Source organism: Mirounga angustirostris, unplaced genomic scaffold, assembly GCF_029215605.1.
Source record: "Mirounga angustirostris isolate CCGP_5_RB_7025 unplaced genomic scaffold, mMirAng1.0.hap1 SCAF_14, whole genome shotgun sequence".
Lineage (NCBI taxonomy): Eukaryota > Metazoa > Chordata > Mammalia > Carnivora > Phocidae > Mirounga > Mirounga angustirostris.
In genome coordinates, this window is record NW_026991722.1 from 91,126,404 (window position 1) to 91,152,164 (window position 25,761).

Consider the following 25,761-nt stretch of genomic DNA (forward strand, 5'->3'; position numbering starts at 1 on the left):
CTTTTATAGCAGAAGAACCACCATTATGTTTTTTGGCTGAATCTGTCAATAGGTTTTTCGTGTTGTATTAACTGCTTCCCGATGTCTCAGCATTTGCAAGTGCTGCAGTCCCAAACACATTAGCTCAATGATTCCTCTTGAAGTAGAGAAAGCAAGGTAGTCACCAAAGAGGGCATAGTTGGAATGAATACATTTCATTGACTTTCAGACTTCTTCAAGTTTCTGGTTCCATGTTCATAGAAACTGTGTCTCCAGTGGTACTCTATTCTAATATGGCTCATGATTCTACAGATTATCTTCTTATAATGTGACAAACACATAGTATAAAACTCTGCTCTTATACTGCTGGTCTGAACAAATAGGCATTTAGTCTTCATTCTTAGCAATAGTGCTGAAAGAGACAATTTAGTTATCATATATAAGAAGAGTTCATTCATTCAAGACAGACATTTCTTTATTCAAGGCAGTCTCTTAGTCTTTGAATATTATAATAAGGGCTTGTATATTCATGTGTATAATTTACATTGAAGTGCCCAACTTATTTAGAGATAATGTGGCTGGAAACTGTTATCTATGTTTTTGTTGGTACTGAGAGACCACAGTACCTCTTTTTTTTTTTGTTGTTGTTTTTATTTTTTAATGAGTTTCATTCAGCAAACACTGGCCAAACTGTGTTCTAGAGCATTAACTAGCCATCCACTGACACCTTTCAGGAAGTGATGCACATCTCTTTTTTTCTCTCAACTTCTTGGCATGAGACACTATTTGGATCTTTCTGCCAACCTGTTTTGCTTTCTCCACAGCTCTACGGCCTGTGTTGGAGCCTGCGCAACAGCAAAGAGGAGCGTATTGACTTGGATGCAGGAGAGGAGGACATTCAAGAAACCCCAGAGGAGACCATTGAAATAGGTGATTTGTGATTCAGAGCCTATCCCAAGCCCTAAAAATTTACTCCTCCAACAGAAAGACCATCTTACTGAAGTCTTTACAAAATGCTTACATCAAAGCTCAGATCTCTCTTTAGAAGGGAATAATGAGTGAGGTGGGGGATGAAATGGATAAATGGGTTTTGGGAAGTTCACTCTGAGGCCAGGTCAAGGGGAAGAGAGGTGCAGAATCACCCCCGCCTCCTTACACCTCATAGTTCACAGTTCTCAGTAAGTATCAGTGGCGTATTTGCCACACTGACTTGATTTGGAGCATGACCAGGGAGAAGGAAAGAGTCAGAGCCTGAACTGAAAGTAGATGGATCCTAAGCTATTGTCAGTCTAGTGACATCAGGAAGATAGGTGAGAAGCTCTTGGGAGTCTTATGTCCACATAAGATATAGAAAATAAAATTTCTCTGAAGTCCAGTAAGATAATGCTTAGTCAGTGTTCACAGACTTATCCTGATCATGGAGAAAAGCTTTCCTCAGCTTTTGTGTTGGAACTTTTTCTCCTTACATGGGACTGGTGCACACATGAAGGATGGTTGTGGAGATGTGTGGTGTGCCAAGATGTGGGAGAACAAGGTCATAGGTGCTTTATCTGGTGCTGGGCTAGAGGTCTCATCACTCCATCTGAAGGGAAGCACAGACAGAGCAGAATAAATTCTGAATATGGCCATCAGAAATATCACAGAATCCTAGCTCTGGAAAGGGCCCTAGAGATCATTTGGTCTTAAGGCCTTATTTTACAGATATGTAAACTGAGACCCAGGAAGGGAGAGGCTTGGCCTATTATCCCAGCTCTGATACAATCTGCTCTTGGTCTCTAAAGACTTTTTAGTTCTGAAACCTGTGACTCTGCATGTACTAGAAGGAACCTGGAACCATAGGCAGTTGACCATGTTATTGAAAAAGACCTTTTCTGCTTCCTTGGAGCAGGGAGGCATGAACATGCTGCCTGCTTCCCCCACTTCCCAAAGTGTCTCCACATTGGTCATAAGGCTTGAGATGGGTGAGAAGACAGTGAGGGTGGGCACGTCAAGCCTCAGGAGGGCTTGCAAGCAAGTGAGCGAGCAAGTGCAGGTAGAGGAGGTGTGGCCAGAAGAGTGCTAGCATCCTGCCCAGCCCGTCCCGCAGGTGCAGGTGCGAGCCAGGTAGCAGAAGTTAATTACTTCTGGAGGAGGAGCAAGATGGTGGATGAGTAGGAGACCTAAATTTCATCTGGTCCCAGGAGTTTAGCTAGATAGGTATCAAACCATTCTGAACACCTACAAACTCAACAGGAAATTGAAGAAAAGAATAGTAACAACTCTTTGAACAGAAAAGCGACCACTTTCTGGAAGGTAGGACGTGCAGAGAAATGAATCCAAGGCGATATTTGGGAAGATAGACTGTGGGGGGAGGGAACCTCCATCAGCCAGCTACTGGCAAGTGATAGAGCAGTGGAGCACAAAATCGGAACTTTTAGAAGTCTGCTCCACTGAGGGACATCACTCCAGTGGCTAAGCAGGGGGTGGAACCCTCAATGGGACAGTGTGGTCTCAGGACCCTCAGGGTCACAGAAAGACCGGGGGTGCCTGAGTGCAGCAGAGCTCCCAGGTATTGGAGCGGGGAAGCTGGCTGCATAGACGGAGCTGAGGAGTGGGCTTTCAGCTCGGTGTTGCCATAAACTGTGATCTGGGGCACAGTCGGGACACTACTCTTCGAGCAGGGACCCAACAAGTGGCAGATCTGGGGAGACTCCCCTTTCTTCCCCAGGGAGGAGTGGCACGGGACTGCACCCCAGGAATCTGCTGGGTTTGGAAAGGCCAAACAGGGTTGTGTGCCAGAGATAGAAATGCTTGGTCACAGGCTGAGTAAGCATGGAGTGCTTCCTGAGCCCAGGGAGAAAGGAGTGATTGACTGCTTTTCTCTGGGGGCTCACTGAGGAGTGGGGCCCCGAATTCTCAGCTCCTCTGGGGTGGAGATTGGGAGGCCACCATTTTCACTCTTGTCCTCCAAAGCTGTATGGAAAGCTTGTAGGGAACAAAAGCTACTGAGAGCAAACTGAGCAGATTACCTAGCCTGGCCCCTGACAAGGGTGGTGCAATTCCATCTTGGGCAAAGACATTTGAGAATCACTGCAACAGGCCCTGCCCCCAGAAGATCAGTAAGAACAGCCAGCCAAGATAAAGTTTACCGATCAATGAGAACGGCAGAACTCCAGCACTAGGGGAATACAGCATATAGAATTCATGGCTTTCCCCACCATGATTCTTTAGTCTTTCAAAGTTAATTTTTAAAATTTTTTTTATTTTTTCTTTTTCTGTTTTTTTTTTTAATTTTTCTTTTTCCCTTTTTCAACCAACATCTTATCAATTCCTTTTTTTAAAATCGTTTTTAATTTTCATTTTTAGAGTCAAATTCTATCCCTTCGTTGTAGTTAACCTTTATATATATATATATAAAGTTTCTCTCTTTAAAATTTTGGAATACAGTTTCTTCTAACAGACCAGAATATACCCTAAATCTCTAGTGTATGGCTTTGTTCTAGTCTCCTGCCTGATCACATTCTCTCCTGCCCTTTTTAAAAATTTTTCTTCTCTTTTCAACCAACTTCTTATCTTATCAATTCCTTTTATAAAGTCTTTCGTAATTTTCATCTTTATAGTCATATTCAATCCCTTCACTGTATTTACCCTTATTTTTGTACATTTATAAGTTTTTCTTTCTTTAAAATTTTGGGAAGCAGTTTCTTCTAACAGACCAAAATACACCCAAAATCTAGTGTGTAGCTCTGATCTATTCACCAGCCTGATCATATTCTCCTTCTTTTTTCTTTCCATTTCTTTTCCCCCCAGTTTTGTGTCTCTTCTGATTTGTTAAGTGTATATTTTTCTGGGGTCATTGTTATCCTTTTAGCATTTTGTTCTTGTATTCATCTATTCTCCTCTGGACAAAATGACAACACAGAAAAACTCAACTCAAAAAAAAAAAAAAAGAACAAGAGGCAGTACTGACTGCTAGGGACCTAATCAATATGGACATTAGTAAGATGTTGGAACTAGAGTTCAGAATGATGGTTATAAAGATCCTAGCTGGGCGTGAAAAAAGCATGGAAGATACTAGAGAATCCCTTCCTGGAGAAATAAAAGAACTAAAATCTAACCAAGTTGAAATCAAAAAGGCTATTAATGAGGTGCAATAAAAAATGGAGGCTCTAACTGCGAGGAAAAATGAGGCAGAAGAGAGAATCAGTGATATAGAAGACCAAATGATGGAGAATAAAGAAGCTGAGAAAAAGAGAGATAAACAACTACTGGATCACGAGGGCAGACTTCGAGAGATAAGTGATACCATAAGATGAAACAATATTAGAATAAGTGGGATCCCAGAAGAAGAAAGAGAGAGAGGGGCAGAAGGTATATTGGAGCAAATTATAGCAGAGAACTTCCCTAATTTGGGGAAGGAAACAGACATCAAAATCCAGGAGACACAGAGAACCTCCCCCCAAATCAATAAAAATAGGTCAACACCCCGACATCTAAGAATAAAACTTACAAGGCTCAGAGACAAAGAGAAAATCCTGAAAGCAGCTCAGGACAAGAGGTCTGTAACCTACAACGGTAGAAACATTAGGTTGGCAGACCTATCCACAGAGACCTGGCAGGCCAGAAAGGACTGGCATGATATATTGAGAGCACTAAATGAGAAAAATATGCAGCCAAGAATACTCTATCCAGCTAAGCTGTCATTGAAAATAGAAGGAGAGATAAAAAGCTCCCAGGACAAACAAAAAGAATTTGCAAACACCAAAGTTTCCATACCCTGAATGTAAATGAGCTAAATGCTCCAATCAAAAGACACAGGATATCAGATTGGATAAAAAAACAAGACCCAATATGCTGCCTGCAAGAGACTCAGTTTAGACCCAAAGACACCTCCAGATTGAAAGTGAGGGGCTAGAAAACCATTTACCATTCTAATGGACATCAAAAGAAAGCTGGGGTGGCAATCCTTATATCAGACAAATTAGATTTTAAACCAAAGACTATAATAAGAGATGAGGAAGGACACTATTTCCTACTTAAAGGGTCTATCCAACAAGAAGATCTAACAATTGTAAATATCTATGCCCCTAACATGGGAGCAGCCAATTATATAAGCCAATTAATAACAAAAGCAAAGAAACACATCAATGACAATACAATAATAGTAGGGGACTTTAACACCCCCCTCACAGAAATGGACAGATCATCTAAGCAAAAGATCAAGGAAATAAAGGCTTTAAATGACACACTGGACCAAATGGACTTTCTAGATCTATTCAGAACATTCCATCCCAAAGCAACAGAATACACATTCTTCTCTAGTGCCCATGGAACATTCTCCAGAATAGATCACATCCTAGGTCACAAATCAGGTCTCAACCAGTACCAAAAGACTGGGATCATTCCCTGCATATTTTCAGACCACAATGCTTTGAAACTAGAACTCAATCACAAGAGGAAAGTCGGAAAGAACCCAAATACATGGAGGCTAAAGAGCATCCTCCTAAAGAATGAATGGGTCAACCAGGAGATTAAAGAAGAATTAAAACAAATCATGGAAACAGATGAAAATGAAAACACAACTATTCAAAATCTTTGGGATGCAGCAAAGGCAGTCCTAAGAGGAAAGTATATAGCAATACAAGCCTTTCCCAAGAAACAAGAAAGGTCTCAAGTACACAACCTAACCCTACACCTAAAGGAGCTGGAGAAAGAACAGCAAAGAAAGCCTAAACCCAGCAGGAGAAGAGAAATCATAAAGATCAGAGCAGAAATCAATGAAATAGAAACCAAAAGAACAGTAGAACAGATCAATGAAACTAGGAGCTGGTTCTTTGAAAGAATTAATAAGATTGATAAACCCCTGGCCAGATTTATCAAAAAGAAGAGAAATGACCCAAATAAATAAAATCATGAATGAAAGAGGAGAGATCACGACCAACACCAAAGAAATACAAACAATTATAAGAACATATTATGAGCAACTATATGCCAGCAAATTAGACAATATGGAAGACATGGATGCATTCCTAGAGATGTATAAACTATCAAAACTGAACCAGGAAGAAATAGAAAACCTGAACAGACCCATAACCACTAAGGAAATTGAAGCAGTAGTCAAAAATCTCCCAACAAACAAGAGCCCAGGGGCAGATGGCTTCCCAGGGGAATTCTACCAAACATTTCAAGAAGAATGAATACCTATTCTTCTGAAACTGTTCCAAAAAATAGAAATGGAAGGAAAACTTCCAAACTCATTTTATGAGGCCACCATTACCTTGATCCCAAAACCAGACAAGACCCCATCCAAAAGGAGAGTTACAGACCAATATCCTTGATGAACATGGATGCAAATATTCTCACCAAAACACTAGCCTGTAGGATCCAACGGTATATTAAAAGGATTATTCAATACGACCAAGTGGGATTTATTCCTGGGCTGTAAGTTTGGTTCAACATCTGCAAATCAGTGTGATACAATACATTAATAAAAGAAAGAATGAGAACCATATGATCCTCTCAATAGATGCAGAAAAAGCATTTGACAAAGTACAGCATCCTTTCTTGATTAAAACTCTTCAGAGTGTAGGGATAGAGGGTACATACCTCAATATCATAAAAACCATCTATGAAAAACCCACAGCGAGTATCATTCCCAATGGGGAAAAACTGAGAGCTTTTCGCCTAAGGTCAGGAACACAGCAGGGATGTCCACTATCACCACTACTATTCAACATAGTATTAGAAGTCCTAGCCTCAGCAATCAGACAACGAAAAGAAATAAAAGGCATCCGAATCAGCAAAGAAGTCAAATTCTCACTCTTTGCAGATGATATGATACTTTATGTGGAAAACCCAAAAGACTCCACCCAAAACTGCTAGAACTCATACAGGAATTCAGCAAAGTGGCTGGATATAAAATCAATACACAGAAATCAGTGGCATTTCTATACACCAACAAGACAGAAGAAAGAAATTAAGGAGTAAATCTCATTTAGAGTTGCACCCCAAACCATAAGATACCCAGGAATAAATCTAACCAAAGAGGCAAAGAATCTGTTCTCAGAAAACTATAGAATACTCATGAAAGAAATTGAGGAAGACACAAAGAAATGGAAAAATGTTCCATGCTCATGGATTGGAAGAACAAATATTGTGAAGATGTCAATGCTACCTAGAGCAATCTACACATTTAATGCAACCCCTATCAAAATACCATCCACTTTTTTCAAAGAAATGGAACAAATAATCCTAAAATTTGTATGGAACCAGAAAAGACCCCGAATAGCCAGAGGAATATTGAAAAAGAAAAGCAAAGCTGGAGGCATCACAATTCCGGACTTCAAGCTCTATTACAAAGCTTTAATCATCAGAACAGTATGGTACTGGCACAAAAAACAGACACATAGATCAATGGAACAGAACAGAGAGCCCAGAAATGGACCCTGAACTCTATGGTCAACTCATCTTTGACAAAGCAGGAAAGAATGTCCAGTGGCAGAAAGACAGTCTCTTCAACAAATGGTGTTGGGAAAATTGGACAGCCACATGCAGAAGGATGAAACTGGACCATTTCCTTATACCACACACAAAAATAGACTCAAAATGGATGACAGACCTAAATGTGAGACAGGAATCCATCAAAATCCTTGAGATTTTGCCTTGAGATCCTCAGCCACAGCAACTTCTTCCTAGACATATCACCAAGGACAAGGGCAGCAAGGGCAAAAATGATCTTTGGGACCTTATCAATATTAAAAGCTTTTGCACAGCAAAGGAAACAGTCAATAAAACCGAAAGACAACTGACAGCGTGGGAGAAGATATTTGCAAATGACATATCAGATAAAGGGCTAGTATCCAAAATCTGTAAAGAACTCATCAAACTCAACACCCAAAGAACAAAGAATCCAATCAAGAAATGGGCAGAAGACATGAACAGACATTTTTCCAAAGACATCCAAATGGCCAACAGACACATGAAAAAGTGCTCAACATCACTTGGCCCAGGGAATTCCAAATCAAAACCTCAATGAGATACCACCTCACACCAGTCAGAATGGCTAAAATTAACAAGTCAGGAAACGACAGATGTTGGTGGGGATGCGGAGAAAGGGGAACCCTCCTACAGTGTTGGTGGGAATGCAAGCTGGTGCAGCCACTCTGGAAAACAGTATGGAGGTTCCTCAAAAAGTTGAAAATAGAGCTACCATATGATCCAGCAATTGCACTACTGGGTATTTACCCCAAAGATACAAATGTAGGGATCCGAAGGCGTACATGCACCCCGATGTTTATAGCAGCAATGTCCACAATAGCCAAACTATGGAAAGAGCCAAGATGTCCATTAACAGATGAATGGATAAAGAAGATGTTATGTATATACACAATGGAATATTATGCAGCCATCAAAAAAATGAAATCTTGCCATTTGCAATGACGTGGATAGAACTAGAGGGTATTATGCTAAGCGAAATAAGTCAGTCAGAGAAAGACAAGTATCATATGATCTCACTGATATGAGGAATTTGAGAAACAAGACAGAGGATCATAGGGGAAGGGAGGAAAAAAATGAAACAAGATGAAACCAGAGAGGAGACAAACCATAAGAGACTCTTAATCTCAGGAAACAAACTGAGGGTTGCTGGAGTGGTGGGGGCTGGGAGGGATGGGGTGGCTGGGTGATGGATATTGGGGAGGGTATGTGCTATGGTGAGTGCTGTCAATTTTGTAAGACTGATGAATCACAGACCTGTACCTCTGAAACAAATAATACATTATATGTTAAGAAAAAAAAGAAGATAGTAGGAAGGGAAAAATGAAGGGGCAGAATCAGAGGGGGAGACAAACCATGAGAGACTATGGACTCTGAGAAACAAACTGAAGGTTTTAGAGGGGAGGGAGTGGGGATGGGTTAGCCCGGTGATGGGTATTAAGGAGGGCATGTATTGCGTGGAGCACTGGGTGTTATACATAAACAATGAATCGTGGATCACTACATCAAAAACTAATGATGTAATGTATGGTGACTAACATAACATAATAAAATAAAATAAAAAAACCCCCACAAATATGTCTCCACATTAGCAAGAATATCATAGATTTAAAGGCTAACTTATTTCACTTAGCATTATACTCCCTAGCACCAACCATGTTGTTGCAAATGGCAAGATTTTATTCTTTTTTATGGCTGACTAATATTCCATGGTATATCTCTATCTATCTATATCATCTATCTCTATCACATCTTCTTTATCCATTCATGTATTGGTAGACTTGGGCTGCTTCCATAAATTGGCTATTGTAAATAATGCTGCAATAAATATAGGGGTCATATATCTTTATGAGTTAGTGTTTTCATATTCTTTGGGTAAATTTCCAGTAGTATGAGAACTGGATTACATGGTAATTCTATTTTTTTTTTTAAGATTTATTTATTTATTTGACAGAGAGAATGAGAGAGAGAGCACATGAGAGGGGGGAGGGTCAGAGGGAGAAGTAGACTCCCTGCCGAGCAGGGAGCCCGATGCGGGACTCGATCCAGGGACTCCAGGATCATGACCTGAGCTGAAGGCAGTCACTTAACCAACTGAGCCACCCAGGCACCCCTGGTAATTCTATTTTTAATTTTTTGTGGAACTTCTGCACTCTTTTCCACAATGGCTGTGCCAGTTTGCTTTCCCACCAACAGCGCATGAGAGCTTCTTTTTGTCCACATCCTCACCAGCGCTTGTTGTTTCTTGTGTTTTGATTTTAGCCATTGTGCTAGGCATGAGGTGGTATCTCATTATACTTTTGGTTTGCATTTCCCTGATGATAAGTGATGTTGAGCATCTTTTCATGTGTCTGTTGTCCATCTGTATGTCTTCTTTGGAGAAATATCTGTTCATGTTTTTTGCCCATTTTTAAATTGGAGTATTATTTTGTGTGTGTGTGTTGAATTGTATAAGTTCTTCATATGTTTTGGATACTAACCCTTTATCAGATACATCATTTACAAATATCTTCTCACATTCAGTAGGCTTTTAGTTTTGTTGACTGTTTGCTGTGCAGAAGCTTTTTATTTTGATGTACTCTCAATAGTGTATTTTTGCTTTTGTTTCCCTTGTCTCAGGAGACATATCTAGAAAAATATTGCTGTGACTGATGTCAGAGAAATTACTGCCTGCACTCTCTTCAAGGATTTTTATGGTTTCAGGTCTCACATTTAGGTCCTTAATTCATTTTGAGTTTATTTTTGTGTATGGTATAAGAAAGTGGACTAGTTTCATTCTTTTGAATGTAGCTGTCCAGTTTTCTCAACACCAGTTGTTGAAGTGACTTTTTCCCATTGCATATTTTTGCCTCCTTTGTTGAAGGTTAATTGTCCATATAATTGTGGATTTATTTCCAAGCTTTCTCTTCCATTCCACTGATCTATATGTCTATTTTTGTGCTAATACCATAATATTTTGATTACTACAGCTTTGTAATATATCTTAAAATATAGGATTGTGATACCTTCAGTTTTGTTCTTCTTTTTCAAGATTGCTTTCACTATTTGAGGTCTTTTGTGGTTCCATACAAATTTTAAGATTATTTGTTCTAGTTCTGCAAAAAATGCTGTTGGTATTTTGATAGAGGTTGCATTAAATCTGCGGATTGCTTTGAGTAATATGGAAATTTTAACAACATTTATTCTCCCAATCCATGAGCATGGAATATCTTTCCATTTCTTTGTGTTGTCTTCAATTTCTTTCATCAGTGCTTTATACTTTAAGAGTATAGGTCTTTCACTTCCTTGGTTAAGTTTATTGCTAGGTATTTTATCATTTTTGGTGAAATTGGAATGTTTTCTTGATTTCTCTTTTTTACACTTAATACATTATTAATGTATAGAAATGCATTAGATTTCTGTATACTGATTTTGCATCCCACAACTTTACTGAAGTCATTCACCAGTTCTAGTAGTTTTTTGGTGCCGTCTTTAGGATTTTTTTTTATATGTAGTACCATGTCATCTGCAAATAGTGGAAATTTTACTTCTGCCTTACCAATTGGATGCTTTTTACATAAAAAGCATTCATTGTCTCATTTCTGTGGCTAGGACTTTCAATACTATGTTGAATAAAAGTGGTGAGGGTGGACATCCTTGTCTTGTTCCTGACCTTAGGAGAAAGGCTCTCAGTTTTTCCCCATTGACCATAATGCTTACTATGGGTTTTTCATACATGGCCTTTATTATGTTGTGGTATGTTCCCTCTAAACCTACCTTATTGAGGGTTTTATTGTGAATGGATGTTGTACTTTATCAAATGCTTTTTCTGTATCTATTGAAATGATCATATGGTTTTTATTCTTTCTCTTATTGATGTGATGTACTATGTTGATTGATTTGTGAATAATGAACCACCCTTGCATCCCAGGAATAAATCCCACTTGATCATGGTGAATGATTTTTAAAAATGTATTATTGGATTTGGTTTGCTAGTATTTTGTTGAAGATTTTTTTAAATCTATGTTCATAAGAGTTATTGACTTATAGTTCTCTTTTTTTGGTGTCTTTATCTGGTTTTGGTGTCAGGATGATACTGGTTTCATAGAATGAGTTTGAAAGCTTTCCTTCCTCTTTTATTTTTTGGAATAGTTTGAGAAGACTAGGTATTAATGTTTGGTAGAATTCACCTGTGAAGCCGTCTGGTCCTCGACTTTTGTTTTTTGGGAGTTTTTTGATTATGGATTCAATTTTATTGCTGGTAATTGGTCTGTTCACATTTTCTATTTCTTCCTGATTCAGTTTTGGGAGGTCTATGTTTCTATGGAGGTTTATCCATTTCTTCTAGATTGTTCAATTTGTTGGCATATAATTTTTCATAATATTCTCTTACAATCCCTCGTATTTCTGTGGTGTGGGTTGTTATTTTCCCTTTCATTTTTGATTTTGTGCACTTGAGTCCTCTGTCTCTTTCTCTCTCTCTCTTTTTCTTTGATGCATCTGGCTAAAGGTATATTAATTTTGTTGGTCTTTTCCGCAAACCTGGTTTCAACAAACCTGGCTCCTGTTTCATTGATCTGTTCTATTATGTGTGTGTGTGTGTGTGTTTTAATTTCTATTTTGTTTATTTCTTCTCTAATCTTTATTATTTCCTTCCTTCTACTGGTTTTGGTTTTGTTTGTTCTTCTTTTTCTAGCTCCTTTAGGTGTAAGATTAGGTTGTTTATTTTAGGTTTTCCTTGCTTCTTGAGGTAGGCCTGTATTGCTCTACACTTCCCTCCTAGAACAGCTCTTGCTGCATCCCAAAGATTGTGGACCATTGTGTTTTTTTTTTTTTAAAGATTTTATTTATTTATTTGAGAGAGAGAGAATGAGAGAGAGCACATGAGAGGGGGGAGGGTCAGAGGGAGAGGCAGACTCCCCGCCGAGCAGGGAGCCCGATGCGGGACTCGATCCAGGGACTCTAGGATCATGACCTGAGCCGAAGGCAGTTGCTTTAACCAACTGAGCCACCCAGGCGCCCCCCACTGTGTTTTTAGTTTCATCTGTCTCCATGTATTTTTTGATTTCCTCTTTGATTTCTTGGTTGACCTACTCATTGTTTATAGCATGTTATTTAACCTCCATGTGTTTGTGTTTTTTTCCCAGATTTTTTCTTGTGATTGATTTCTAGTTTCATAGCATTGTGTTAAAAAAGATGTATGATATGACTGATTTTTTAAAATTTGTTGAGGCTTATTTTGTGGTTTAATATGTGATCTATTCTCAAGAATGTTCCAAGAGAAGAATGTGTATTCTGCTGTTTTAGGGTGAATGTTTTGAATATGTCTGTTAGATCCATTTGGTCCAGTGTGTCATTTAAAGCCACCATTTCTTTGTTGATTTTCTGTTTAAATGATCTATACATTGATGTAAGGGGGCTGTTAAAGTCTCCTACTATTATTGTATTGCCATCAGTTTCTTCTTTTATGTTTGGTATTAGTTGCTTTATGTATTTGGGTGCTCCCAGGTTGGGTTCATAATTATTTACAATTGTTATATCTCTTGTTGTATTGTTTCCTTTATGATTATATAGTGCCCTTCTTTGTCTCTTGTAATAGTCTGTTTTAAAGTCAATTTTGTCCAATGTAAGTACAGCTACCCTGGCTTTCTTTTCACTTCCATTTGCATTTTCCCTCCCTTCACTTTCAGTCTGCACATGTCTTTAGGTCTGAAATGAGTCTCTTGTAGGCAGCATCCAGATGGGTCTTGCTTTTTTATCCATTCTGTCACCCTATGTCTTTTGATTGGTGCATTTAGTCCATTTATAGTCAAAGTAATTATCGATAGGTATGTACTTATTTCCATTTTGTTACTTGTTTTATGGTTGATTTTGTAGTTCTCTATTTCTTTCTTCTCTTGCTCTCTTCTCTCATGGTTTGTTGGATTTCTTTAGGAATATAGTTGGATTCCTTTTTCTTTCTTTTTTTTTTCACATATTACCAGTTTTTTATTTTGGGTTACCATTAGGTTTGTATATTACATCTTATGCATATACAGTCTATATTAACTAGTGGTTGCTTAAGCTTGAACCCAATCTTTACTCCTCTCTCCATCACGTTTTAGGTATATGGTGTCATATTTTACATCCTTTTATTTTGTGACTCCCTTGACTGATATTTTATAGATATACTTATTTTTATTGTTTTTGTGTTTCTTATTTTTCCTACTCCTACTTTTCTTTCCACTCAAAGAGTCCCCTTTAACATTTCTGGTTTTGTGGTCATGAATTCCTTTAACTTTTGTTTGTCTGGGAAACTTTTTATCTCTCCTTCTATTCTGAATGATGGCCTTGCTGGATAGAATAGTCTTAGCTGCAGGTTTTTTTTCCCCTCTCAGCACTTTGAGTATATCATGTCACTCCCTTCTGGCCTTCAGAGTTTCTGCTGAAAAATTAGCTGATAGCCTTATGGGGTTTCCCCTTTATGTAACTGTTTTCTTTCACTCCCCCCCTTTTTTTTTGCTGCTTGAAAAATTCTTTATCTCTACTTTTTGCCAATTTATTTATTTATTTTTAAATTTAAAAAAAAATTCAATTTAGTTAACATATATGTATTATTATGTATCATTAGTTTCAGGGGTAGAATTTAATGATTCATCAGTTGCATATAACACACAGTGCTCATTACATCAAGTGCCCTCCTTAATGACCATCACCCACTTACTCCATCCCCCCAACCCGCCTCCTCTCTAGCAACCTTTTGTTTCCTACGATTAAGAGTCTCTTAGGGTTTGTATGTCTTCTTTGGAGAAATGTCTGTTCATGTTTTCTGCCCATTTCTTGACTGGATTTTTTGTTTTTTTGGGTGTTGAGTTTGATAAGTTCTTTATAGATTTTGGATACTAGCTGTTTATCTGGTAAGTCACTTGCAAATATCATCTCCCATTCTGTGGGTTGCCTTTTAGTTTTTTTCCCACAGTTTCCTTTGCTGTGCAAAAGATTTTTATCCTGATGAAGTCCCAATAGTTCATTTTTGCTTTTGTTTCCCTTGCCTTTGGAGACGTGTCTAGGAAGAAGTTGCTGTGGCCAAGGTCACAGAGGTTGTTGCCTGTGTTCTCTAGGATTTTGATGGATTCCTGTCTCACATTTCATCCATTTTGAGTTTATCTTTGTGTATGGTGTAAGAAAATAGTCCAGTTTCATTCTTCTGCATGTGGCTGTCCAATTTTCCCAACACTATTTGTTGAAGAGACTTTTTTCCATGGGATATTCTTTCCTGCTTTGTCAAAGGTTAGTTGACCATAGAATTGAGGGTCTATTTCTGAGTTCTCTAGTCTGTTCCATTGATCTATGTGTCTGTTTTTATGCCAGTACCATACTGTCTTGATGATTACAGCTTTGTCATAGACTTGAAGTCTGGAATTGTGATGCCCCCAGCTTTGGTTTTCTTTTTCAATATTCCTTTGGCTATTTGGGGTCTTTTCTGGTTCCATGCAAATTTTAGGATTGTTTGTTTCAGCTGGGTGAAAACTGCTGATGGTATTTTGATAGGGATTGCATTGGATGTGTAGATTGCTCTGGGTAGCATAGACATTTTCACAATGTTTATTCTTCCAATCCATGAGAATGGAATGTTTTTCCATTTCTTTGTGTTTTCCTCAATTTCTTTCATAAGTGTTGTATAGTTTTCAGAGTACAGATCCTTTACTTCTTTTTTATTCCTAGGTATCTATGGTTTTGGGTGCAAATGTAAATGGGATCGATTCCTTGATTTCACTTTCTTCTGCTTCACTGTTAGTGTGTAGAAATGCAACTGCCTTCTGTGCATTGATTTTACATCCTGAGAGTTTGCAGAATTCCTGTATGAGTTCTAGCAATTTTTGGGTGGATTCTTTTGGGTTTTCTATGTAGACTATCATGTTGTCTGTGAAGAGTGAAAGTTTGACTTCTTCTTTGCTGATTTGGATGCCTTTCATTTCTTTTTGTTGTCTGATTGCTGAGGCTAGGACTTCTAGTACTATGTTGAACAACAGTGGACATCCCTGTCATGTTCCTCAGTTTTCCCCCATTGAGGATGATATCTGCTGTGATTCCTTCATATATGGCTTTTATGATATTGAGGTATGTTCCCTCTATCCCTACACTGTGGAGGGTTTTTTTCAAGAAATGATGCTGTATTTTGTCAAATGCTTTTTCTGCATCTATTGAGAGGATCATATGGTTCTTGTCCTTTCTTTTATTAATGTGGTGTATCACATTGATTGATTTGTGGATGTTGAACCACTTTTGCAGCCCAGGAATAAATCCCATTTGATTGTGGTGAATAATCCTTTTAATGTACTGTTGGATCCCATTAGCTAGTATCTTGGTGAGAATTTTGGCATCCATATTCATCAGGAATATTGGTCTATAATTCTCCCTTATGGGGTCTTTGTCTGGTTTTGGGATCAAGGTAATGCTGGCCTCATAGAATGAGTTTGGGAAGTTTCCTTCCATTTCTGTTTTTTAACAGTTTCAGAAGAATAGGTATTAACTCTTCTTTAAATGTCTGGTAGAATTCCACTGGGAAGCCATCTGGCCCTGGACTTTGTTGGGAGATTTTTGGTTACTGATTCAATTTCTTTGCTGGTTATGGGTCTGTTCAGCTTTCTATTCCTTCCTGTTACAGTTTTGGTAGTTTATGTGTTTCTAGGAATTTATTGACGTCTTCCAGGTTGCCTAATTTGTTGGCATATAGTTGTTTATAATATGTTCTTATAATTGTATTTCTTCAGTGTTGGTTGTGATCTCTCCTCTTTCATTCATGACTTTATTTATTTGGGTCATTTCTCTTTTCTTTTTGATAAGTCTGGCCAGGGGTTATCAATCTTATTAATTCTTTCAAAGAACCAGTTCCTAGTTTCATTGACCTATTCTACTGTGTTTTTTTTTTAATTTCTATATTATTGATTTCTGCTCTAATTTTTCTAATTATTTCTCTTTTGATGGATTTAGGCTTTTTTTCCCTGTTCTCTTTCCAGCTCCATAAGTGTTAGGTTAGGTTGGGTTGTGTATTTGAGACTTTTCTTGCTTCTTGAGGAAGGCCTGCATTACTATATACTTTCCTCTTAGGATTGCTTTTGCTGCATCCCAAAGGTTTTGAACTGTTGTGTTTTCATTTATGTTTGCTTCCATTAATTTTTAAAATTCTTCTTTAATTTCCTGGTTAATGCATTCATTCTTTTATTTTATTTTATTTTATTTATTTATTTGACAGAGAGACACAGCGAGAGAGGGACACAAGCAGGGGGTGTGGGAGAGGGAGAAGCAGGCTTCCCGTGGAGCAGGGAGCCTGATGTGGGGCTTGATCCCAGGACCCTGGGATCATGACCTGAGCTGAGGTCAGACACTTAATGACTGAGCCACCCAGGTGCCCCTAATGCATTCATTCTTTAGTGGAATGTTCTTTTTTAAATTCTTTTTTTTTTTTAAGATTTTATTTATTTATTTGAGAGAGAGAGAATGAGAGACAGAGAGCACGAGAGGGAAGAGGGCAGAGGGGGAAGCAGAGCCCCCGCTGAGCAGGGAGCCCGATGTGGGACTCGATCCCGGGACTCCAGGACCATGACCCGAGCCGAAGGCAGTCGCTTAACCAACTGAGCCACCCAGGCGCCCCTGGAATGTTCTTTTTTAAAAAAATTATTTATTTGAGAGAGCAAATGAGAGAGAGAGAGAGAGCATGAGAGGGGGGAGGGTCAGAGGGAGAAGCGGACTCCCCGCTGAGCAGGGAGCCCGAGGCGGGACTCGATCCCGAGACTCCAGGATCATGACCTGAGCCAAAGGCAGTTGCTTAACCAACTGAGCCACCCAGGGCCCTAGTGGAATATTCTTTAACCTCCATGTATTTGTGGTCCTTCCAAATTTCTTCTTGTGGTTGACTTCACGTTTCATAGCACTGCAGTCTGAAAATATGCATGATATGATCTTAATCTTTTTGTATCTGTTGAGGGCTGATTTTGACCCTGTAGGTGATCTCTTCTGGAGAATATTCCATGTGCACTCGAAAAGAATGTGTATTCTGCTTTAGGATGAAATGATCTGAATATATCTATTAAGTCTATCTGGTCCAGTGTGTCATTCAAAGCCCTTATTTCCTTGTTGATGTTATGCTTAGATGATCTGTCAATTGCTGTGAGTAGGGTGTTAAAGTCTCCTACTATTATTGTATTATTATTATTAACCAGTTTCTTTAATTTTGTTATTAATTGGTTTATAGAGGCATAAATACTTATAATTGTTAGATCTTCTTGATGGATAGATCCCTTTGTTATGATATAGTGTCCTTCATCTCTTATTACAATTTTTGGTTTAAAATCTAGTTTGTCTGAAAGAAGGATGACTACTCCAGCTTTCTTTTGATGTCCATTTGCTTTCAATCTGGAGGTGTCTTTGGGTGTAAAATGAGTCTCTTGTAAGCAGCATATCAATGGGTCTTTTTTTTTTTAATCCATTCTGATACCCTGTGTCTTTTGTTTGGAACATTTAGTCCATTTACATTCAGAGTAATTACTGAAAGATATGAATTTTGTGCCATTGTATTACCTATAAAGTCGCTGTTTGTAGATTTTCTCTGTTCCTTTCTGATCTTTGTTAACTTTAGGCTCTCTCTCTGCTCAAAGGATCCCCTTTAATATTTCTTGCAGGACTGGCTTAGTGTTCACAAATTCCTTTAGTTTTTGTTTGTACTGGAAACTCTTTATCTCCTCATCTATTCTGAATGACAGCCTTGATGGATAAAGTATTCTTGGGGGTATATTTTTCCCATTTAGCACATTGAATATGTCATGCCAGTCCTTCTTGGCCTGCCAGGTTTCCATGGACAGGTATGCTGCCAGTCATATGTGTCTACTCTTGTAGGTTAAGGACCTCTTGTCCTGAGCTGCTTTCAGGATTTTCTCTTTATCTTTGTAATTTGCAAACTTGACTATAATATGTTGAGTTGTTGATCTATTCTTGTTGATTTTGAGGGGGGGTCTCTGTGCCTCCTGGACTTGAAACCCTGTTTTCTTTCCCAGATTAGGTAAGTTCTCAGCTGTAATTTGTTCAAATAAACCTTCTGCCCTTTTCTCCCGGTCCTCATCTTCTGGGACTTCTATAATATGGATAATATTTTGCTTTATGGAATCATTGAGTTCCCTCAGTCTACCTTTGTGCTCTAGTAGGTTTCTTTCCCTCTTCTTTTCAGCTTCCTTATTTTCCATCATTTTATCTTCTGTATCACTTATTCGCTCTTCTGATTCATCCATCTTCATTTTTATGGCTTCCATTTGGGACTGCATCTTGGTGATAGCATTTTAAATTTTGGCCTGACTAGATTTTAGTTCTTTAATCTCTAAATAAGGGATTCTCTAGTGTCTTGTATGCTTTTTTCAAACCCAGTTAGTATCTTTAAAATCATTGTTTTAAATTCTAGTTCAGTCATCTTACTTATATATGTATTGATTAAATCCCTGGCAGTGAGTACTCCCTCTTGTTCTTTCTTTTGGGGTGAATTTCTCCATCTTGTCATTTTGTCCAGAAAAGAAAAGAAGAAAGAAAAACAGCAAAAACAATAATAAACAACAATAGAACAACAACAAAACCCCTCTAGATCCTGGGTGTGTTTTGGTCTGCTTGTTAAAAGAAACTAGGTCTCAAATAAGAAAGAAAGAAACACACACACACACACACTACAATGTAAGTAAACAAAAAATTTAAACATATAAAGTATATATAAAAATAAAAATTAAGAACGGTGGTCCACTGGTAGACTTGCAGCATTTTTTTTTTCTCAGATCTCTGATTTCTTGGGTTTTCAGAATGATTTGATAACTATCTGGTTGTATTTGAGAGACAAGACAAACAGGATCCCCCTAGTCCTCCACCATCTTGACTCCTCTACTTTTTGCCATTTTAATTACTGTGTGTCTTGGTGTGGACCTCCTTGGGTTGATTTTGTTGGGGGTTCACTGTGTCTCCTGGATCTGGATTTCTGTTTCCTTCCCCAGGTTTGGGAATTTTTCAGCTATTATTTCTTCAAATAAAATTTCTGCCCTCCTTTTCTCTCTTCTCCTTCTGGGATCCCTATAATGCAAATGATATTACAATTGATAGTGTCATGGATTTCCCTAAATCTATTTTTATGTGTTATTATTATCATTAATTTTTCATTCTCCTGTTCAGTTTGATTGCTTTCCATTACTCTGTCCTCCAGGTCACTGATCTATTCTGTTTCCTCTAGTCTACTATTTATTCATTCTAGTGTATTTTTAATTTCAGTTATTGAGTTCTTCATCTATGATTGGTTCTTTTTGTTTTCTTTCTCTTTGTTAAGGGTCTCACTGAGGTCCTCCACTCTTTTCTCAGTGAGTATTTTTATGACTGTTACTTTAAATTCTCTATCAGGCATATTACTTATTTCCATTTTGCCCAGGTTTCTTGCTGTGGTGTTGTCCTGTTCTTTCATTTGGGACATATTCCTCAGTCTCCTCATTTTGTCTAATTCTCTGTGTCTGTTTCTATATATTAGGAAAGTCAGCTATGTCTCCTGCTCTTGAAAGTAGTGACCTTATGAAGAAGAGGTCCTTTTGTGCCTTGCAGTTCAGTGTCCTCTGTTCACCAGAACAGAACTCATCCAATCTTAACTCAAAGTGAGGAGGCATGATAGTGCAAAGACATAGTGTGGGATTTGGATTCAAGAAGAACTGGGATTGAATCCTTACTTCTCTACTTACTCCTTGTGCAAGTGATTCCATTTTTTCTAAAGCTTAGGTTCTTAATATAAAAATATTCTAAATGATAACCTATGCCTTATAATAGCACTGTTGGAAACATTAAACAAAATAATGCTCCATTATAAGAATTGACTATAATTATCACCATTATGATTGCTACTAAGGAAGAGTTTTCTGAGTTGGTCTGAAAAGGGTGAGCAGCAAGTGTGCATCTATCAGAGATTCCATAGAGGAGTTTCCCGCTGGCTAGAGAATTGGCTTAGTGACTTCTGAGATCAATGGCAACACTTGAATTCTGTTGTTTCTTGGTCAATTCATGGTGAAAGCAGATGGAAGGCCCTGACCCATTAAAATAAAATAAATTAAGATCTCTTGAGGGCTTTTATAGATAATGGATGTCACTGTAACCATTCTCTGAGAAACAGCAGCATGAAGCTGTATCATCAACCCCATCTGTAATCATCACCATCGTTGTCATCATGATTGGTAATGATATGATCATGACATATTTTAATTATGAATACATTACTCTAGTGATTCATTTTAGCACCATATCTTACTTTTAAGTTAGATAATACAAATATAATTCTTCCAACTTTACAGATGGGTAAATGAGATATAGAGACTTGCTCAAGACCATCCAGATAACCATGCATTTATCCCTTGTGCTGGTCAGTGACCCCAACCTTTTGTTACTTCTTCTCCATTATTCTATTTTGGTGGAGTGACCAAAGTGGAGGGGTACAAGGAGACTTGCCCCTCTTTCTTATGTTAATGAGAGAAAAGAGAATAGAAGGAGACTATTACTTCTTGACATCTGCTACACACTGGGCATTCTCTCATAAAATCTTATAATGAAGAAGGTATTATTTATCCAATTTTACCTGCACTTGAAGATTAGATAGGTGTATTAGCAAAACCATAAAGCTGAGTTTTGGTTGCAGTTCTGACACATGTATGTGCTTAATCACTAAGGTTATTTGCAATTCTAAAAGTCTGTGACTCTTAAAAATCGGGGAGTGGAGAGCAGTAGTCTCTGACTATGGTGTTGAAACACAGTGGGCTTGGGGCGCCTGGGTGGCTCAGTTGGTTAAGCGACTGCCTTCGGCTCAGGTCATGATCCTGGAGTCCCTGGATCGAGTCCCGCATCGGGCTCCCTGCTCTGCGGGGAGCCTGCTTCTCCCTCTGACCCTCTCCACTCTCATGTGCTCTCTCTCTCATTCTCTCTCTGTCAAATAAATAAAATCTTAAAAAAAAAAAAAAAGAAACACAGTGGGCTTGATTTCATATCTAGTGAGCCATAGACCTGGGATTCTAATCCAGGTCTGTCTACTTTTAATGCCTTACCCGGGCTCAGAGGAGAGAATCAGTTCCCTTGGTGGGCATCCACTTTGAATGGCAGGGCCAGTTGGGTGGTTTGATTCAGCAATATTGATATGCAACATCAGATCTTAAGCTCTGGAATTGTTCATCGTTGCTGCCCTATGTCAGGCAGTACTCAGACCAATTATTACCACATGGCTGGATCTGTTATAAAGCTTTGGAACTTTCAGGTGTAGCTAATATGCTCCTGAGTCATGCAAGTCTCACTGCTTTCCAGTGATGTGGTAAACAGATACGAGTTTATGTGGTTTGGAGGTGGATTTTCCTTGTTCATATGTCATAGTTTCCCAGTCCATGGTTAACATTTCTTTTCATAGACTATTATTTCCTGTTTGATTCTGACTTTTCTAAATAAAAATGTATTTGTGTTGGCCTGATAGAGATAAAGCTTAATTTAGTTGATCATAAAGATGTAGAATCCACCTATTACCATCATCTTATAATTAATTAAGTTTACTCAAACATTTTGTACCATTTCCATTCCTGCAAACAAGAAAATTGGGAAATGTCTGAAGAATGGCAGATATTTCCTTTTCATGGCATCTTCCCCGGAACCTTTCCTCCTGCCTCTTGCTTCTGTATCTAACCATCGTTTTATACCTTTCCCCTGATACAGAAGTTCCTGAGGAGAAAAAAGGATGCTTCAAGCGGGCCTATGATCTATTTTGTGGCCTGGACCAGCAGAAGGGCCCCAAGATGACAAAGGAAGAGGAGGAAGCTATGAAGCTGAAGATGACAGACACCTCTGAGAAGCCTTTATGGCGAACAGTAGTGAACATCAATGGCATCATCCTGCTGACCGTGGCCGTTTTCTGCCATGCATATTTTGCCTAAGCCTTGCCTTCTTTGGCAGGCCTTGTTCAGGAAGGCCAGACTTTTTACTCTCCCTCCTTTACTTCTATTCTCTGGTGTTAAGCTGGTGGTAAACCAGCCAGTTGTAAATTTTGCCCAGTTGATAAATGTGTACAGGTGTAATTACAGGATAACTGAAGAAAAATCATTAATTTGCTTTTAACTTATGTATTTGGGGCCAGTGTGATATCATCAGCTGTATATATTAGAGCTGCAGAAGGAAAGTCCAACTCAGTCATGTCCAGGAAAAGGTGCAGTAAGAAAGAAGCCCTGCCATGTGTGATGCAAGTTTTTCTCAGGTAGATTCAGTGTGTCAGTGTTGTTTGTGATCCTTGAATATTATTTTAAGAGTTGTAGTCTCCCTGGTTCATGCTGCTTTCCCTTCATGACCTTCTCCCCATCTTTTTAAAAGAGAAATATTTCCCCTCTCATCATACACCTGTCAAGTTCTTCCTGGCATGAGAAAAATCAATCTGATAAACTGATGAATGCATTGAAGCTGAAGATAGGAACTTGATAGGGTCCCTGGCCTGGGCGTTTTGCTCTTTGAAGGGAAAGCTTGGGGATGGCAGGACTTACCCCAAAGGGAGGGACCCAGGCACCAGCCTCAGGCCAGTGGGGAAAGTGGATAATCTTGAGTCAAAGGGATTTTCTGGTTTTCTTTAAATTGTCTGTTATGAGTTCCTCATGTTTGAGATTTCACGTATTTTGTCATTTGCTGTGTCTGGAATGTCTTTGGCACTCAGCAATGGACTTATGGACCAAATGGATGATTTGGGCACTTATTTATAAATACTTACTTTATTTTTATGTAAGCCTGGCCCTAGGTTATTTTTTTTTAATTAATTTTTTTTTTTTTTGGTGGCTGCACAAAGTACACAGTACACACTCTGGTGACTCTCATCAATTGGAATACATTTTCCAGAGGTCACTCTTCCTCATGGTGTGGATGTTGACATATGAGCTTAGAAGCTGATCTATGTCACATAATAGAACAAATGTACCTCTTGGAGGATCTGTTATTTCAAAGCAGCCACACTCTCCTGTAACATGGAAACACTTATCCCAAGATTCTCCTCTCCATGAGTTCATGTGATCACAGTCCTTCCTTTTTGGGGTGTCTTGAGTGATGATCATCTATTGACAAAAGTTAGGGTAGGTGGTCTCTGTTCTGAGTAGTAGCATTCAACACTTTTAGTTGACAGGAGTGTATTTCTTGTTGAAACTGTTTTCTAGGGAGAAGTTTTTAAATATAATTTTAATTAATTAACTGATTAATTAAATTCTTTTAGTCCCACCCATGAAATCTCAATTATGTTGTAATATAAACTTTGAAGTTAAGAAAAAGTCACAATGTTAGTGTTGACTGATTTCAAGCTAGTTTAGGAAAGAGCTGGGATCTGAGGTGCTGTGGAGCTAAGAATGGTTCCTAGGCATACAAATGGTTCAACAGGCAAAGGGATGGCTTGTTCTTGTGGAAGGAAGGACACTATTTGATACACCCTCCATATTGCCCTTAAGTGAGGCAGAGAAGAGGGGAACGTGGAGAATTTCTTGTGGCTGGCATTACTCAGCAGACTCAGTTTCATGTGGAGTTTGTGGTATTTTTGAGCTTTGAAAAGATAAAGGGAAAGGATTGAAAGCTGGTGGATGAAATGTGCACAAAGTATCTAGATTGTCCTGGATTCAGTTTCTGGCATTGCCAATGATTCATGTGTATTTTGTGGTAAATTATTTTGTCTCAACTGTGTATTTTTCTCTTTGAAAAATGGGGACTTTGGTGCTTATAGCATCTATCTACCTCTTCTGGGTGTGACTAGGTCACTTTGTAAAGAGGATGACAGATACATACATGAAAGATGCGAAACAGATGTTATATTAAGTGGAATTTAGTCCCATAAATTAAAATGTATTACTTTGATACTAATAAAAACATTAAAAGATGTAACATCCAGCTTTCCTATTTTCTAGATATTCTAAACAGATACTGACCATATGTGTGGCAAGCTTTAGTTGGCACAAGATGTGGATTAGGAAATAGGAGCCAAGAGAGTGGAGAATAGAGTCTGGCAACTTGAATAAAAGGTAGCAAAAGAGATGATTTCACTTCAAAATCTCTACTAAACATGAGGTAACTCTACTTTCAATGCATAATGTCTTTTTAGGACAGACTAAGTCCCTTGGGTGACCAGGGGCCAATAAGTGATAAATTGTACTAGAATAATTTCAGGAGTACATAGAAGAGGTACTTTTTTCCTCAAATGGAAGATGGGTATTTGGGAACAGAGTGACTTTTTATTATGGTCCGTTTATAGAACTGAAAAATCATGTCCTATTAGGCAAAAAATCTTATTTGAATAGAGTTGACTATTTTATTTATTTATTTTTATTTTTTAAGTTTAAATTTAAATTCAAGTAGCCAACATATAGTACATCATTAGTTTCAGATGTAATGTTCAATAATTCATCAGTTGCGTATAACACCCAGTGCTCATCACATCCCGTGCCCTCCTTAATGCCCTTCACCCAGTTACCCCGTCCCCCCATAGATGACTATTTTAAAAAGAATCTCTCCAAATGAAATCTCCTTTCCTGCAGAATGAAGTTAGTCTGTGGGCCTTTGGTTTACCTGGGAGCATTGTTTAATTTTATGTAACTGAGTCAGGCATTGGTGTTCACTTAGAGGATTTCTACCTTTGGAGCTCACTGGAACCTACTCTTTCCTGGTGTGGAAATCACCATCTCCTAAAAGATGCATTACAGCTTGTCCTGCTTTACAAAAGCAAACCTTGGGAGAAAAACATATGGGCACTTAGTTGGTGGAGAGTAGTTTCTTAACTTCTTAACAATCTAGCCCCAAGAAAACTTCTTCTAACCTTCAGGTTGGATTTTGGGGAATGAAATTATTTGAATGAGGTGCCATTGCCTTGATGGGTTGGTAGTACGGAATTAGAGAAGTGTGGGTGAGGTTGATGGCACCAGTGCTGCTTGATTGGCACTGGGTGAGTGTTGTTTAGCCCAGAGCTCCATATTCAAATCACGAAAGCTCCTAGTCAGCTTTTGTAGTCCTAAAAGCAACTTTAAGAATATGTGATTTGATACAATTAATCCCCTGCTTGAAAAACTGTTAGCAGGTGGCGCCTGGGTGGCTCAGTCATGAAGCGTCTGCCTTTGGCTCAGGTCATGATCCCAGGGACCTGGGATCAAGCCCCACATCAGGTTCCCAGCTCCACGGAAAGCCTGCTTCTCCCTCTCCCACTCCCCCTGCTTGTGTTCCGTCTCTCACTGTGTCTCTCTCTGTCAAATAAATAAATAAAATCTTAATAAAACAAAAAAAGAAAAGAAAAACTGTTAGCAAATGCCC

The 25,761-nt window shown here is 38.5% G+C and overlaps 1 protein-coding gene across 4 annotated transcripts in view; it reads left to right on the plus strand.

Moving 5' to 3' along the window:
• Window positions 1-23,185, plus strand: part of SLC5A1 (solute carrier family 5 member 1) — a 78,466-nt gene extending 55,281 nt beyond the window's left edge. The window contains exons 14-16 of one of the 4 annotated variants that reach the window (XM_045886423.2): window positions 804-909; window positions 1,949-1,957; window positions 22,165-23,185. In XM_045886423.2, coding sequence (XP_045742379.1) covers window positions 804-909; window positions 1,949-1,957; window positions 22,165-22,379 — 330 coding nt within the window. In that variant the 3' untranslated portion in view covers window positions 22,380-23,185. Of the gene's footprint in view, window positions 1-803; window positions 910-1,948; window positions 1,958-21,777; window positions 21,784-22,153 lie in introns of all 4 variants that reach the window. The other 3 variants (XM_045886422.2, XM_045886424.2, XM_045886421.2) reach the window with 3 other exon arrangements.
• Window positions 23,186-25,761: the final 2,576 nt, after the last annotated feature.